The sequence below is a fragment of the Saccostrea echinata genome, unplaced genomic scaffold (assembly GCF_033153115.1).
Source record: "Saccostrea echinata isolate AGI-Se365-2 ecotype Australia unplaced genomic scaffold, CSIRO_AGI_Sech_v1 ptg000015l, whole genome shotgun sequence".
Lineage (NCBI taxonomy): Eukaryota > Metazoa > Mollusca > Bivalvia > Ostreida > Ostreidae > Saccostrea > Saccostrea echinata.
In genome coordinates this window covers 4,168,406-4,183,178 of record NW_026889764.1, presented here as the reverse complement: position 1 = coordinate 4,183,178, position 14,773 = coordinate 4,168,406, and the positions used below count along the sequence as shown (strand labels likewise).

General features: G+C 33.6%; 2 protein-coding genes across 3 annotated transcripts in view; one reads left to right on the top strand and one right to left on the bottom strand.

The window, feature by feature from the left end:
* LOC133187428 (cytosolic 10-formyltetrahydrofolate dehydrogenase-like) overlaps nucleotides 1-14,773 on the bottom strand; it is a 393,706-nt gene that overhangs the window by 359,168 nt on the left and 19,765 nt on the right. The gene's annotated exons all lie outside the window — the stretch shown is intronic.
* On the top strand, nucleotides 399-13,846 carry LOC133187429 (para-nitrobenzyl esterase-like). Its single transcript, XM_061322798.1, has 6 exons — nucleotides 399-441; nucleotides 6,827-7,012; nucleotides 8,702-8,822; nucleotides 11,761-11,965; nucleotides 12,268-12,392; nucleotides 12,764-13,846. Exons 2-6 carry the CDS (start codon nucleotides 6,834-6,836, stop codon nucleotides 13,760-13,762), a joined length of 1,629 nt encoding a protein of 542 aa, XP_061178782.1. The 5' UTR covers nucleotides 399-441; nucleotides 6,827-6,833; the 3' UTR covers nucleotides 13,763-13,846.

Here is a 14,773-nt window from a genome sequence, read left to right as displayed (position 1 = left end):
TTAAATAATTAATTCCAAATGAGGCCTTTTGTACTGTTGGAAGACAGTTGATCCTCTCATTTCAAAGGCAATTCTTTACACAATCATATCAAAAATGCTTTTACTAACGTTTGTATAACATGCACCATCATCGCAGTTGCAATTACATCATCTTCGTCACTGTTATCGTCATCGTCGAGAAACTCTTGCACAAGCGGTAAACACATCCATTTCAGGGTCGCCATACTGTTTAATCTACTTCCTGTTCTTATTCATTTGTTTGGACGTCTGTCCGGAACTTGTGCAGACATATTCAGAACAGTGAAACGAACGCACCCTCACTGTTCAAATACTGTAATCCGTTGAAGTGTGACCATTGATAAAGTAACTTTGCCCGGACTTCGCGTTCGAACTGTCCAAGGGAATTCTGTGGAGTAGTACAGTCAGAACATCAGTATACAGGTACGTACTACTATCCACAACACACTAGGCACGTAGTATTAAGAGAGTAGGGATGGTCCCCACTTTTTTCCTTCAGAATGTTGTTTAGTTGTTAATTTCAACGACAGGTTGGTCCCCCCCCCTCCGCTAAATTTTTGTCAAACTATGGATGAATACTGTCGAAAAAATATCACAAAGTTAAAACACCCACCCTTCATCCAAAATAGGATTTTCAGTTATGTATAATGGGTTATTGTTTCTGGCTTCATTCCCCCTCTTTGGAAAACGATACCACGTGCCTGTACACACATTGTTGTTAGGTTAATTTAATAGATACCTTTAATCGGGTTACAATGTACATTCTACGATTGAAGGTAGAGATGTTCAGTTGTTCTGAGGAAGACAAATAAATTGCACGTACAATTGCAAAGTAAAAAATAAATTATGATTATTGTTGAAACCCGTCCTGAATAACTAGAAATTGCTCACAAAGCAAGATGGAAAGATGTAGGCAACTATATTCACTGTCATTTACCAGGCCAAGGTCAAAGGTCAAGGCCAACTTTGGAGAGTTTGAGTAAAGCATATACAGCTAAATGATAATAAAAAAAGGGCGATTTCAGAAAAACACATTGCACGTCATTCATAATCATGACAAGGTCAACTATATAAAAGACATAATATATAACAGGTTTTTGGGTACGAAATAGACATAACCTGTTAAGTGTTATGGATCGAATATTTTATTGCCTAATACTGTTCAGATCAAAAACCTGTTCAATATAAAAGATAAATTAACAAATAAGACCCTGAAAGTAAATGTTTTAACGAGAAGGGGGTTCTTTTTTGTGCAAACCTCTATATATAAGTACTACGACACACGCCCTCGCTTTATACAGACGAATCTCCATGTCCCTCAATGGGACTGGAACCTGTGACCTAAGATTCGACTGACTGACGGACAGACAACTTATTTTCCTTGCAATCAGGCCCAAGATCGCATGAATGTCAGTGTGTGATATCATACATTAAATCGTATAATGATGTTTCATTTTAAAAATACATGAATGACTTTGGATAATAAATCAAAAAGTAGAGCCAGAAAAGGCAACAACAGGTGCTCGCTATTGCTAACCGCCACCAGCAAGACAACTCATTGAAGAGCTGTCATGGCAGGGTCACATTCTCCGTTAATCACATTTGAATTTTGAATACAGATGTTGTAATACAGATGCCAATAGCAAAATAATATAGAAATAAAATAATGTAAGTCAATATTTTAATCATTACTTATGGGGCTCCGTCCAACGGTTAGGTGAGTTTTATGCGGAAGCATTCATTATAATTAAATATGTATGTTGTCTTTGCGTCTCTATCAAGCAAATCTCAATCTATCAAATTCTACATCCCAGAAAAAAAATGAATCGCAGTGCAATCTGAATTTAAAATTATATTCTGTTCCACCTTGTCAAAATCAATCGAAAATCAAACCTCTTCAGAAGCTGTTTTTGGAAGAGCTTTCGGGGTAGCATATCATTCGGAATGCCTGCAAAAAGTAACGAAGATACGGAAGCGTATTAGTGCCACGTAATATTTTTTTGAAGTTGGTAATTCCAACTTTTAAGTTGGCTTTTCCAACTATAAAGTTGGCTTTTCCAACTTTAAAGTTGATAATTCATACTTTAATCATGGCTTTTCCAACTATAAAGTTGGCTTTTCCAACTTTAAAGTTGGTAATTCATACTTTAATCATGGCTTTTCCAACTTTAAAGTTGGTAACTCCAACGTTAAAGTTGGTGATTCCAACTTTAATCTTGGCTTTTCCAACTTTAAAATTGGTAATTCCAATTTTAAAGTTGGTAATTCCATTAATTGTGGCTTTTCCATATTTGTACGGTTTTATGCGTTATATTCAGATACTTTATAGTAGGACTCGCGAGCCGATAGATGCATGGAATAACAATGGAAAGAAACGATTTAATTATGATGAAAGAAGGAATTATTTCATTATGTGTTCATGTACAGAATTGATACATTTAGTTCAGTTGTAGTATTTGTAATATTTATTCATCCTATATACTGGTATCAAACACCTCATAATCGTCTCATTTGTTAAAGCTTATTCTCTCATACAAAACAAAATACTATAGTATATGTCTGTGATCTCTTAAATAAGTTTGGTTGAAATCCTGTCATGCACGGATTTGTATGAAGTTATAATCTATATAAAAGATGGACAAAAAGAAATATTTCATTAAGGGTTTTAAAGTTGGAAGTTATATGTAAGGTCATAGGGAGGTCAATTTAAAATATAATTGACACAGATTAATCGTTCAACAGTCTATTTCAGTGTATTAATTTCGCATTAATAAAGTCGGTAATAATTTAAAATAAAGGGATAAAACTAAGGAAAGGGCTAGTAAAGCTCAAATTAAAGTTGGAAAAGCCAACTTTAAAGTTGGAATTTCCAAATTTAAAGTTGGAAAAGCCAAATTTAAAGTTAGAATTACCAACTTTAAAGTTGAAATTTCCAACTTTAAAGTTGGAAAAGCCAAGACAAAAGTTGGATTTACCAACTTTAAAGTTGGAAAACCAACCTTAAAGTTGGAATTACCAACTTAAAAGTTGGAATTTCCAACTTTAATGTTGGAAAAGCCAAAAATAAAGTTGGAATTACCAACTTTAAAGTTGGAATTTCCAACATTTAAGTTGGAATTACCAACTTTGTAAAAAATATTACGTGGCACTAATACCCTTCTGTACCTTACTTTGTATGTAAAGCCTAAATTTTAAAGTACAAAAAACAATGTGTGTACATCGGCATTTCTAACTTCATTTTGTTTACTTAAATGATTACGGATTGTATAATCATATGCTAAATTGCTAAAAATGAAACCGATCACATCCTTCTTTTACGGTACGCTGTTATATATTGGCGTCTTTAAGTGCCACAGAAACAACATGGATGTGGGCAACCTCAGGATGCAGTTTATGTGAAGCTTGTTAATTTTTAATCAAATCAAATTGTACATCATTATGTAAGATTGTGTTTACATATAATTTTCTAAATTTGTTTAAAAATTCTTCTCAAAAGTGTTTTAATGAAAAACAGAAATTATATAGATATTAAATACATATATGAACATTACGTACTGAAACCCTATTTATTCGGTCAAATAAATTGATAGATCTAGGTATCATTTCAAAAATCCCGGTATGGTATCATGACATGTCAAGACAACGAACAGCCATCATGCTGAAAAGTCCAATTAATATAGCATAAACACGGACCTCTGAAAGCATTATAGGTGGGATCTAGTGCCATGAAGGAGTAAACATCCATGTCGACTGGACACACCCGCCATGGGCCCCTTGTCACGTGTTCGGTAAACGGAGAAATCCGTACTTAATTCAGTATGAAAATAATGGCCTATAACAGTTTGTATGAAAGACGTCAGTCAAAATTCTAATAAATTAAACGACAAAGGTCATTGTATCAACCATAAAATTTTGAAGAAGATGGGTGAACAAGGCGGGCGAAGTGCCTATAGTGCGACAAACATGAAGTGAAAAATAAAATCTCAATTATATAAAAATTTTCTTTGATATTTCATCTAACATTAAAGTATATTTTATGCTAAATCTCTACAATTTACAAAAATCTCACAAAGACTGAAATTATTTGCCTACGAAATAGCATACACACACTTAAGAAGACAAAAAGGATCATTTTCTCACACTTTAACAAAATTTTTCGATATGAGTGGGTCTTCGCTCCATTTTTTTGAAAGATGATCCTAAAAGTTTGCATAAAAATATACATTTTTTGGTTTACAAAAACTTGGAGCAAAGACCCACTATACCTTAAAAGTACACTTTTATGACAAAGTTTCGCAAAGCATTCGCATCTTTCCGAGAAATACTTGAAGTCCATTAAGTCAAGGGTCATATCACAAACATGATTTAAATGCCACTATTCGTCAGGGGCTGCGTGGCGTAGTGGTTAGCGTGTTAGTCTCAATACAATATGTTACTCCGTATTTTTATTGTTAGGGGGTTCGAATCCCACGAATACCATTTTATTTTTTTAATAAAAGAATAATTTTTTCCGAGATCTTTTTTCTCAGAAAAGTTTTGTTGATCATAATTTAATAAATTTCAATAATGAGAACTTTATTTTAAAGACTTAATTCATAAATTGAATATGATTCTATTAATATCGGAAGCTATAGGCATTCTGCACACCTTGTTCACCCATCTTCTTATACGAAATTGTTGATATGTTTGTATCATCAACTTATTTTCAGTAGCCTGCCTCAACACGGAGATATGAACCCCGTTTGCAGGTAATAATGGTGTATTGCTACATAAACAGAGACTGACGATTTAGATGCTGAAGACATCTTGCCTGTCATAATATAAGTTGTTAGTTTGCCATCAAACCTTTTTTTATGTTGCCATTCAAAATCTGTTTACCGGCTTAGTTATTTAATACATATTGTTAAACCTTTAAAAATTTGTTCCTATATAAATCAATACTAATAAAAGTCTAACATTTCCAATGTTTTACTGATGAGCGGGCATAAAAAAAATCGATGTTTGACCGCGGAGTGAGATATTGGACCTGTCGATGAGACATTGGACCGCTTATGTCACATACATGTAATGGGCGGGGTCAGCTAAATCTCATTTGCATTTGTTGTAGTTCGACACACATATATGTTAAAAAAATAATAAACTGTGTTGTCGGGCAAAATGCGTTTTGTCAACCCCTCGAACCAAACTGTTCTTGGGTCCGACAAAACGCATGTTGCCCTCGAACCCAGTCAATAAATGTATAGTATTTCATTTTTCTTAAGAAAGTTGATTTTATTATACATGTACATTAACATAAAGCACACTTAGTGACTTTTATTGCATTGTGAAAAAAAAAAAAACAGAAGTACGAGCAGTATCAGGGTTGTTAAGAGTTAAGCGGTCATTAAAGTTTGAGAAAATATTTATTTTAATTGCAAATTTAATAATGTGCTCCAGGGATTTTAATGGTAAAGTCTAACAAAAATTAATAGTTTGTATATCATTTAATAGATAGCATTTTCTGCGTGGTAGATATCACGTACATTGAACAGCAGCTTGATATAGGACTGGATTTATACTGCATGGTTTCATTTCCCTCGATATCTTTAGGCCATTTGGATCAATTGTATACACCGAGTACAACGAGAAATATTTACTCAGAAAAAGCTGTGTAATTTAAAGGATTGTAATCGATTAGCAAACTAATTTGAAATGTATTTTAAACGAAAAAAGAATGTTATTTATGAAATTAATATGAACATTTATTATTGATCTGATATTTCTACAAAATTTATAATGATCAATATTGTCTGTTCAAAAAGCTTTCGAACCCCCCCCCCCCCCCACTTTTCCGTCCCACCAATCAAAATCTGACTTGTTAATTTTCTAATGTTTAAATTTAATTTTCAGAACTGCAGCGCAAAAATCAATGTAGGTTGACATTGTATGTCCGTTTGTCAGTATATTTCCTTCACGTAAACTATAATCTTTGAGTTTCCAGATTTGTCAGGCTAGTAGGAGTGTAAAAAAAATCGTAATTAGCTAAGATTTTGTTGAACGATAAAATGCAAGACTGTTCAAGCATTGTTTTGACCGGGTATATAGCTATAATTTGTCCACACCGCAAAATTGCATTTCAATTAACTTAAGGGTCATTGACCCTCTGATAAGAGAGATAACTCACTGGGATAAATTATCACTATTCCTTTATAAAACTGTCAAGTTAAAAAAAGCCATTTCCATTAAATTTTGTGCCACCAAAAAAAAAAGAAAAAAAAAAGAAATGAAAGAATTACATTTCCTTTGGAAAATTAGAATGAAGGCAAATTTTTATATGAGTTTTAGAAGGGTGAACCTTAATTTTCCTTCAACAATTTTATCTAATGTTGGAGTACTGCATTTATTAGAATTATCATTACGTTGGTTAAGATGAAAAACATAAAATCATTGTTGTGTTGCGAAATAATATGTAACCGCGAGTGACAGACCATTGCAATTTTTCACAATGGTTAAAATGTAAAATTTTTAAGGTAGAGAGATCTAACAAGAAATATAGCAAAACATTCTGATTTTTTATTTACATTACTTTATTCATGTTCGTTTAGCAAAATCCCACGTAAGAGCAAGATAATTAGATTTCACCCGTTATGACCAAACAGAGACATCGCGGAATCACAACAAGTAATTTTATTACTCACGAAACCATCATATGTATAAACAACTGTTCATCAAATTCCAGTTGTGTCACTTTTACAATATTTAGAGAAACTGACTTGAACAGCTGGTCAAGGATATCGCGAATCTAAGAGGATTACTTTATTTTTTACAGGCCAGTCATGGTACAGATATTAACCTGTGTGCTACTTGTCCTGTTAGCACCATCTTTCAGCAGCATGGTATTGGCCCATTGGAGAAAGGCTCGTATCATTCGAAATACAGAGTCGGGAAAAGTGAGGGGAAATCTTACCTGGTGGGGACAGTCTTACTTAGGAATTCCGTACGGAAAGGCTGAAAGGTATACATTTATATTTCCTTTCTTATACGTAATCAATCAAAACTGCTCAGAGCAGGTCTTATTTTATTTTATTTTTTCAGTTTATTTTATCATTTCTTTAATATTCTAACATGTAGAAATAAATTTGATAGCATCTATTTGTCTATGATTTTTTTTTTGTTATACAAAAAGTATTTTTTATAGTTTTTTGATGGACAAGTAGACTTGTGAATAATAAATAAATAATTAACATTAGACAAAACTATATGTGCATTTAATGTTATTCAAAGACCAAAGCAGGCCAGCATTATGGAATCCTGCTCGACCTAAAATGTGACTACAGTGTTTTTGAGTTAAATCACTATTAAGTTGTTAAGTTTGGTGTAGTTAAAACTGGCACGTACAGGCAAATAAATAGATCTACTTTCTGAGGTGTTGCTGATTACCAGAATAACTAATCTGTGAATCAATAATCTTCCTATTTCTCTTGTTTTGAGCATCATCAATAAGTTTATTTTGTTTTATTATATGATTATTAAATTGTCCTTCCATTGATCCTTTGCAGGGTTGTATTATACTCGAAGAACATTCATTGTATGTTCGTCTGTCTGGCTGTAGTCTGGAAACTGTTCATTTCGCTTCTTCTCAAGAACAACTGATCCAAAATTCAGCCAAACTTGCCACAAAACATCCTTGCGTAAAGAGGATTTCAATATTGTTTTGAATGAATATCCACAACCTCTTTCAAAAGGAGATAAGTGAAAATAGTTAAAATATGTTGGGGCAATTTAAAAAATAACTTCTCAATTGACTCTGGACCTTAACAGAAAAAAATCTAACCTAACAATTTCATTATTTGGTTCAGATTTTCCGGTCAAGGATGGGCTCACAATATGGGCCAAAGTTTCAAAATGGAATATACAGGACTCAATTTAAATTAAAAAAAAATTCTCAAGAACAACATAGTACAACAGAGGGCCACAAACAAACACTATAGAATAACCTTCTACTTAAGAACATTGTGAACAAAATTTAAATATTTTGAACAGTTTAAACAAAATTCGTCGTCTCAGGACCACCACAATTTGTTATATCGATGTGTGAATATCCCCTACAGATGAAATTATATGTCTAAAAATACTGTATTGCCTTTGGGATGATTGGTAATCGAATTTTTATCCAAAAATACAAAAAACAAGAATGAAATAATTTTTTTTAAAGTTGAGATAAACCTCAATAAACTGTGGGGAAAAAAATTGTTAGAATGTTGGAATTTCAACTGGTTACCATATGTTTGTACATGTATATATATGTACCTGTTTCATTTGTCAGGCAGGGAATGGTGACTCGCGTAGCCATTGTTATAACCATTTTTTTTTTATTTATTTAAATTCCATTGCTTTCTTGTTCTGCAATTTGTTCGTTTCTTTCTATTTGTTAAATTTGTTTCTTTTGTGCTTATTTATTTTATTTGCTCTTGCTTGCTTGTTTGTTTAAAAAATAACTTCAGTGGGTTATTTTTTTTATGTGTAGTTTAAAATATGCAAGCAACTTTTGTCCACTTATTTATTTATTTTACATCACTTTTCTTTGCTTTTTTAGCTAATCTTTAAAGAAACTACATGTAGTCTACAGATTGTTGAAAAATTCAACCACTCAGCAAGTATGTCATTTAAAGAAGGATGGTTTAAAGTCCTCTTTTTGTTGTAGATTTTCGCCTTCGGTTTCTTTTGGCTCGTGGGACGGTATTAGATCTGCCGAGCAGTATGGTCCTCAATGTTACCAACCAAGCGTGTTCTGTAACCTGGCGCCTCAAAGCTGTAATCAAGAGGTACAGAGCAAAGATAAATGCGCACACCACTTCAGATTCTATATATATATATATATATATATATATATATATATATATATATATATATATATATATATATATATATATATATATATATATATAAAATCGCTACGGTTACTCGGATATATATATATATATATATATATAATTTCAAAAACAAAATGAAGAACCGGTACAGTTTTGCTGGGTGTATTTAAAATAAAAATCCAAAAAATCACAAAATATTTTCTGCAAGCGCTTTCGCCATGTTAGGCTCTTCAGGCAGTTATACAAATGTCAGGTAGGTTACCTGGTAACGTCCAAAAGCAAAAGTTCATTGTGACGTCATAATAGATCAAGGTAGCGTAAAGTTGCCGTATTAGATAATGTACAAATATTGCATTAACTTGAACACATAATATGCATAAAATCTTACAATATGTTATATAATAATGTATCATTTTCGATTAAGCTTTGGTTTAAAGAGTTTGATAAAGTAGTCCTCTTTTGCCAAACGTAGATTTTCATTTTCATTGGGAAGTTTATAAAAAGGGAAAATCTTAAATATTCCTTTGCCGCATTTTGCAAAATGTTCACAACATGGTGTATTACGCACACTAGGGTCTTTAATTTGTTGCTTGTGTACACGAACCCGGGCATTTAGTTTCCCCGTTTGTCCAATATAGAATTCTTTGCATGTCGGACAGATTGCACAGTAGATAACGTTTTCGGATTTACAGTTCATTGGTGAATTGGTTCTAATTTCCATTCCTGATTTAAGTTGGATTCTATTTCCCTCTTCTAAATATGTACACGTTCCGCATCTTGGATCTCCGCATTTTTTAATGGTTGGAATTTCCTCCTGTGTAGTAAAACGGGCATTGGTTAACAATTTTTTAAGATTGGGTGCCTGTCGTCGACTATTGATAATATCATTTGGTTGTATTAAACTTTTCATATTTTCCGATTGTTCTAAAATTGGGTAGAATCTTTTAGCGTCCATAAGGATATTTCTGTTTCGTGGGTTATGGGTCACAACAAAGGCTATTTTCCCGTCATCGGTGATGTCATCTACACGACGTGGATTTCTAAGGTTCTCTATTGGAATTTTGGACGCCTTGTCTATTCCAGCGTTGATTAAATCAATTGGATAGTTTTGTCGTCGTAGATATATTTTTAATTCCTCCAAACGTCTAGAACGCAGGGTTCTATCTGTAATAATTGTACAAATTCTTCGTGCTAAATTAAACGGGATATTACGTTTTGTGTGGGATGGATGGCACGATCTAAAATCCAAATACTGATGCGTGTCCGTAGGTTTACAGTATAAGTCTGTAGTTATACAGGATCCATTCTTTATAATAAGAAGATCTAAAAATGGAAGTTCCGCACGACTTTTTTCTATTGTAAATTGTATAGAATCATGGAGGTTATTAAGAAGTGAATGGAATTTATTTAAGTCTTCTTCACTCTTGGTCCAAAATATGAAGCAGTCGCCTAGGTAACGTTTCCAATTATTTCTAATATAGTTACCAAATATATATATATATATATATATATATATATATATATATATATATATATATATATATATATATATATATATATATATATATATATATATATTTATTTATTTATTTATTTATTTATTTATTTATAGTGTTTTTCTTGAGTTTCGAACCTAAGAAATAAAATCCTGAGTAACAATATGTTTCCCTCCGACACGCTAATCATTACGCTTTACTACTCATAACAAATACTGGTAGTTAAATCATGTTTCTGATATGACCCTTGACTCGATGGATTTCAAATATTTCTCGGAAAGATACGAATGTTGTGTCATAAAGTGTATTTTTAAGGCATTATTGGGTCCTTTGCTCCATGTTTTTGTTAACCAAAGAATGTATATTTTTACGCATATTTTAAATATATAATCGTTCAAAAATGGAGCGAAGACCTACTCTTGAAAAAAAAAAAAATAGTGTTTTAGTTTTAAGAATTGATTCTTTTTTTTTTTTTTTTTTTTTTGCTCTTTTTGGTGTGTGTATGCTATTCCATAGACAAATAATTTGTGAGATTGTTACAATTTGTGGAAATTTTGCCAATCTTCTTTAACAAGAAACGATTGACGATCGAGATTTCGCTTTAAAAAGACTGACACAAATGGAAGAGCATGGCGAAGAAACAGTTGCTACCTATTTTTTATCGACTCAGGTCAGTCGCAGCCATGATTGGAACACACTACCTTTCGATCACGGAGCGAGTGCTCTACCGACTGAGCTACCGTGACGGTTCAGGCGCCATGGAGGAGTGAGCATCCTCTGCCGAGCGATCGCACCCGCCTTGTGCTTCTTGTCATGATCGAAAAAAACCTGAAAAAATCCGCAGTCAGTTCAGTGTATAGATAATGACCTAACAACTAGTATGAAAAACGTCAGTCAGTCAGCATTTAACTCAATGATAGGTTATTGTTCTGAGAAGGTCATTGTATCGACCATAAAACTTGCGAAATGATGACTTGAAACGAGGCTGTTGATATCCTTGTTTCATCAACTTGTTTGTCAATAGCTTGCCTCGTTTTAGAAATTGTTCATACGTAGAACATGCTTTTGCGTATTGAATCAACTGAGAGACATAAACCCCATATGCAGAAGATAAGGGTATATTGGTGCATAAGTAAGGGAATTCGTAATTGAAAAGTTGAAGTCATCATATTTATCATAAAGCATAAAGAAATGAAGACTTTTCTGGTAAAGTTAAATGTATTAAACTGTTAGCCTCATAACAAAACAACTTTTTTTACAAGGTCCTGTAATTAGCTAATTATAGGAGATGTTTTCTCATTTTAATGATCTTAACCTATACAAGACCCCCAGAAGAGAACAAAAATAAATTTACACTTTTATCATTGCAAAAACTTTGCTATCTTTTTATTTAGATGAGCGAGGACTGTTTGACATTAAACATATACACCCCTAGAAGAGCCAGATACGACCCACGCAAGGGCAATCATAAATATGCAGTCTTGGTATGGATTCATGGCGGATATTACCAGGCGTACACAGCCGGAAGTCCTTACTACAATGGCCTGAAGCTTGCGTCAGCGGCCAGAATCATTGTCGTTACCTTAAATTATCGGCTAGGTATCTTTAAAAACACTTTGGAATTCCAACGCTGTTTGTGGATGTTTTATGATTAAAACATATGTTAACTTATCTTTATATCTATTTTAATTTGAGGAGAAAAACCTTTTTTAATTATCTTGAACAAATTCTAACGATGTAGTTCTTTCTGACATGATTGAAGATTTAGCCAAACAGTTTCGTTTATTTTCTAATCATGCACCGACCAAACAAAAAATATAACTGCCAGATGATTTTCCGAAGTAAATTAAAATCCAGTACATCTATATGATAAATACAATATCTACTGTATGCTACTGCAGGCCCTCTTGGATTTTTGAACATCCCTGATGTACAGAGCACAGGTAACTATGGCTTTTATGACCAGCGTCTGGCATTACAATGGGTTCGAAACAACATCCACTATTTCGGAGGAGACCCAAACAGAGTAAGGTTGATCTTACAGGTTTTGTATTGAATATATATCAAATTTATACTAAAGATAATGTGTAAAAAAAAAAAAAATTGGAGAATAACATGTTAAAAAATCGAAACTAGGATCAATAATTCTCTTGTTTTTGTAGCATTGAGTTTATAAATACAGTCGTTGCTATGTGACAAATGCTTGCTTTATTGCTACATTAAAGCATGTTTTAGTTTGTCTCATGTGCAGATAATGCAAGAAAATAAAACAGGGTGATTTTTTCCAGGTTACCATTTATTTTGACAGCATTTTTAAAATATACGATTATATTTTTGAAATGTTTTCAGAAAGATTTTTTGCAGAAGGTTTTACTGATACTTCTTTTCCTTTATAAGGTGACGTTGGGAGGTGAAAGTGCTGGTGCTCACTCAACTATGTTCCACATGATGACGCCGGGGTCTCAGTCTCTATTTCAAAGAGCAATCTTAATGTCAACACCAGGAATCGAAGTTCCAACTTCGGACGTAGCAGGCAGAACTGCCACCGGTTTGTTGAATGGATTAGGCTGTGATACGAGTGACAATAAACTAGAATGTTTGAGAGGCAAAACTGCTGAAGAAATTGTGACACAAAGCTTGCTTTTACCAGCCACTCAAAATTTCTTGCAAGGCTTCCAGCGTTTTGGTGTTTACATTGATGGGCAGGAGATCATGGAAAGCTTTTATGACAACACTAACATTAAAAACAAGTTTGGAGGCAAGCCCGTAATCATCGGTACTTCTGCCTATGAGAGCTTAAGTTTGACATACACTAGGTTGACAACTCCAGTTCCAGCCCCATTGTTTGGTGCCGTGGTAGGCCAATGGCGAACGGCAATAGTTCCGGAAACACAAAACTTATACCTAAGTTCTCCAAGCTCTGACACAGATATTCGCCCGGAAATTGCAGAATTACTAACGGATGTCATATTTACGTGTCCGGCTCGATTGTTTGCTGACAGTATATCTGCTGAAAACAAAGTTTGGGTGTATGTGTTTGATCAGCCGAATCTCGACTCTTACATACAACCACTGTCATGTGAAGACAGGGCATGTCATGTTGAAGACTTCCCATACTTGTTCCGGCACCCAGACCTTGTTCCAGGTGCAGAAGACAAATTCTTTTTCCGTTTGTCTAATTTGATTGTAGGATATTTTGGAAATTTCGTAAAGAATGGTAACCCTAACTCCCGCTGGAGAACACCAAAATGGACAGAATATCATTCAGACAGTACCTCGAAGGGGCAGAACCTTACCCTGGAGCTTCAATACCCCAATCCTCAGAAGATCTCCAACTTTAGAAAGGACAGGTGTGACTACTGGGATAGGGTAGGTTACGAGAAAGAATCTCCTTAGAAGATATGCTGCGTTACACCACTGAAAGGTGTTACAACAATTTTCTTGTTCGTGAATTTCCAAAATAAAATTTTGAAAACCGTGCATCCTTTTTTTTATTTTTTGTTAAGTTTGTCTCTGATGTACCTTTTAATAATCATTTCTTAGTTTCATAGAATAAAATCTGTCAATGGTGAGAAACTTAACGAGTTTGTACAAGAGATGTTAGGATATTGTTTCTGTGTTTTTCTGTGAACGCCAAGGTTTGTCATTTTATTCAACCAAGCTTTGAAAAAATGAAGAAATTTCAAACTATGAAAAGGGTAAATTATAATAGTACAGGAACTGTCGGTGACCTCTCATGAATAAAGCAAAGCATAAACATTTTCAGAACTCATGCATGTCTAGAACATTATTAAAGTTTAAAGACTGAATATGATGATATTTAATTACCAATTGCTCTGCTCCGGGGTTTAGTAAACAAAGTAATAAAAATGGTTTGCATATCGATTTTCAATGGAAGTATTTTATGGTAAAGAAGTCAAGCAAATAGCGGCTTGTTTTAATAGGGCTGTTTATGGCAGATTTATTCTCCGAGTTTTCATTGATAGGTTACACCATTTGTTTTTATACCATTATGACTACGGATTACGTGTAATCCGTCTACCGGATCAATACATATAGATGTGAGCGGTCGACAGGGGAAGCTTACTCCTACTTGGCACCTGATCCCATCCCTTGTGTTTCCATGTTTTTGCCCTGTCCTTGATTCGTACTCTTTTACTGGATTAATAGGATTGAACCTTTACATTGTAGAAATTTCATTGAAAGCAAAGCCAAATTATAGTAGAAAAAGGTTTCGAAATGCTACATAAATTTTATGTTACTAAACCCGCCTCAAAATTCACTTCATCGGATCCCACCTCTGATGTTTGGAGGTCCGTGTTTGCTCTGCTCCTATTTTGTATTGTTTAATGGACTTTTGAGCTTGAATACTGTTCGTTATCTCCATATATTTCATTCATATCTATT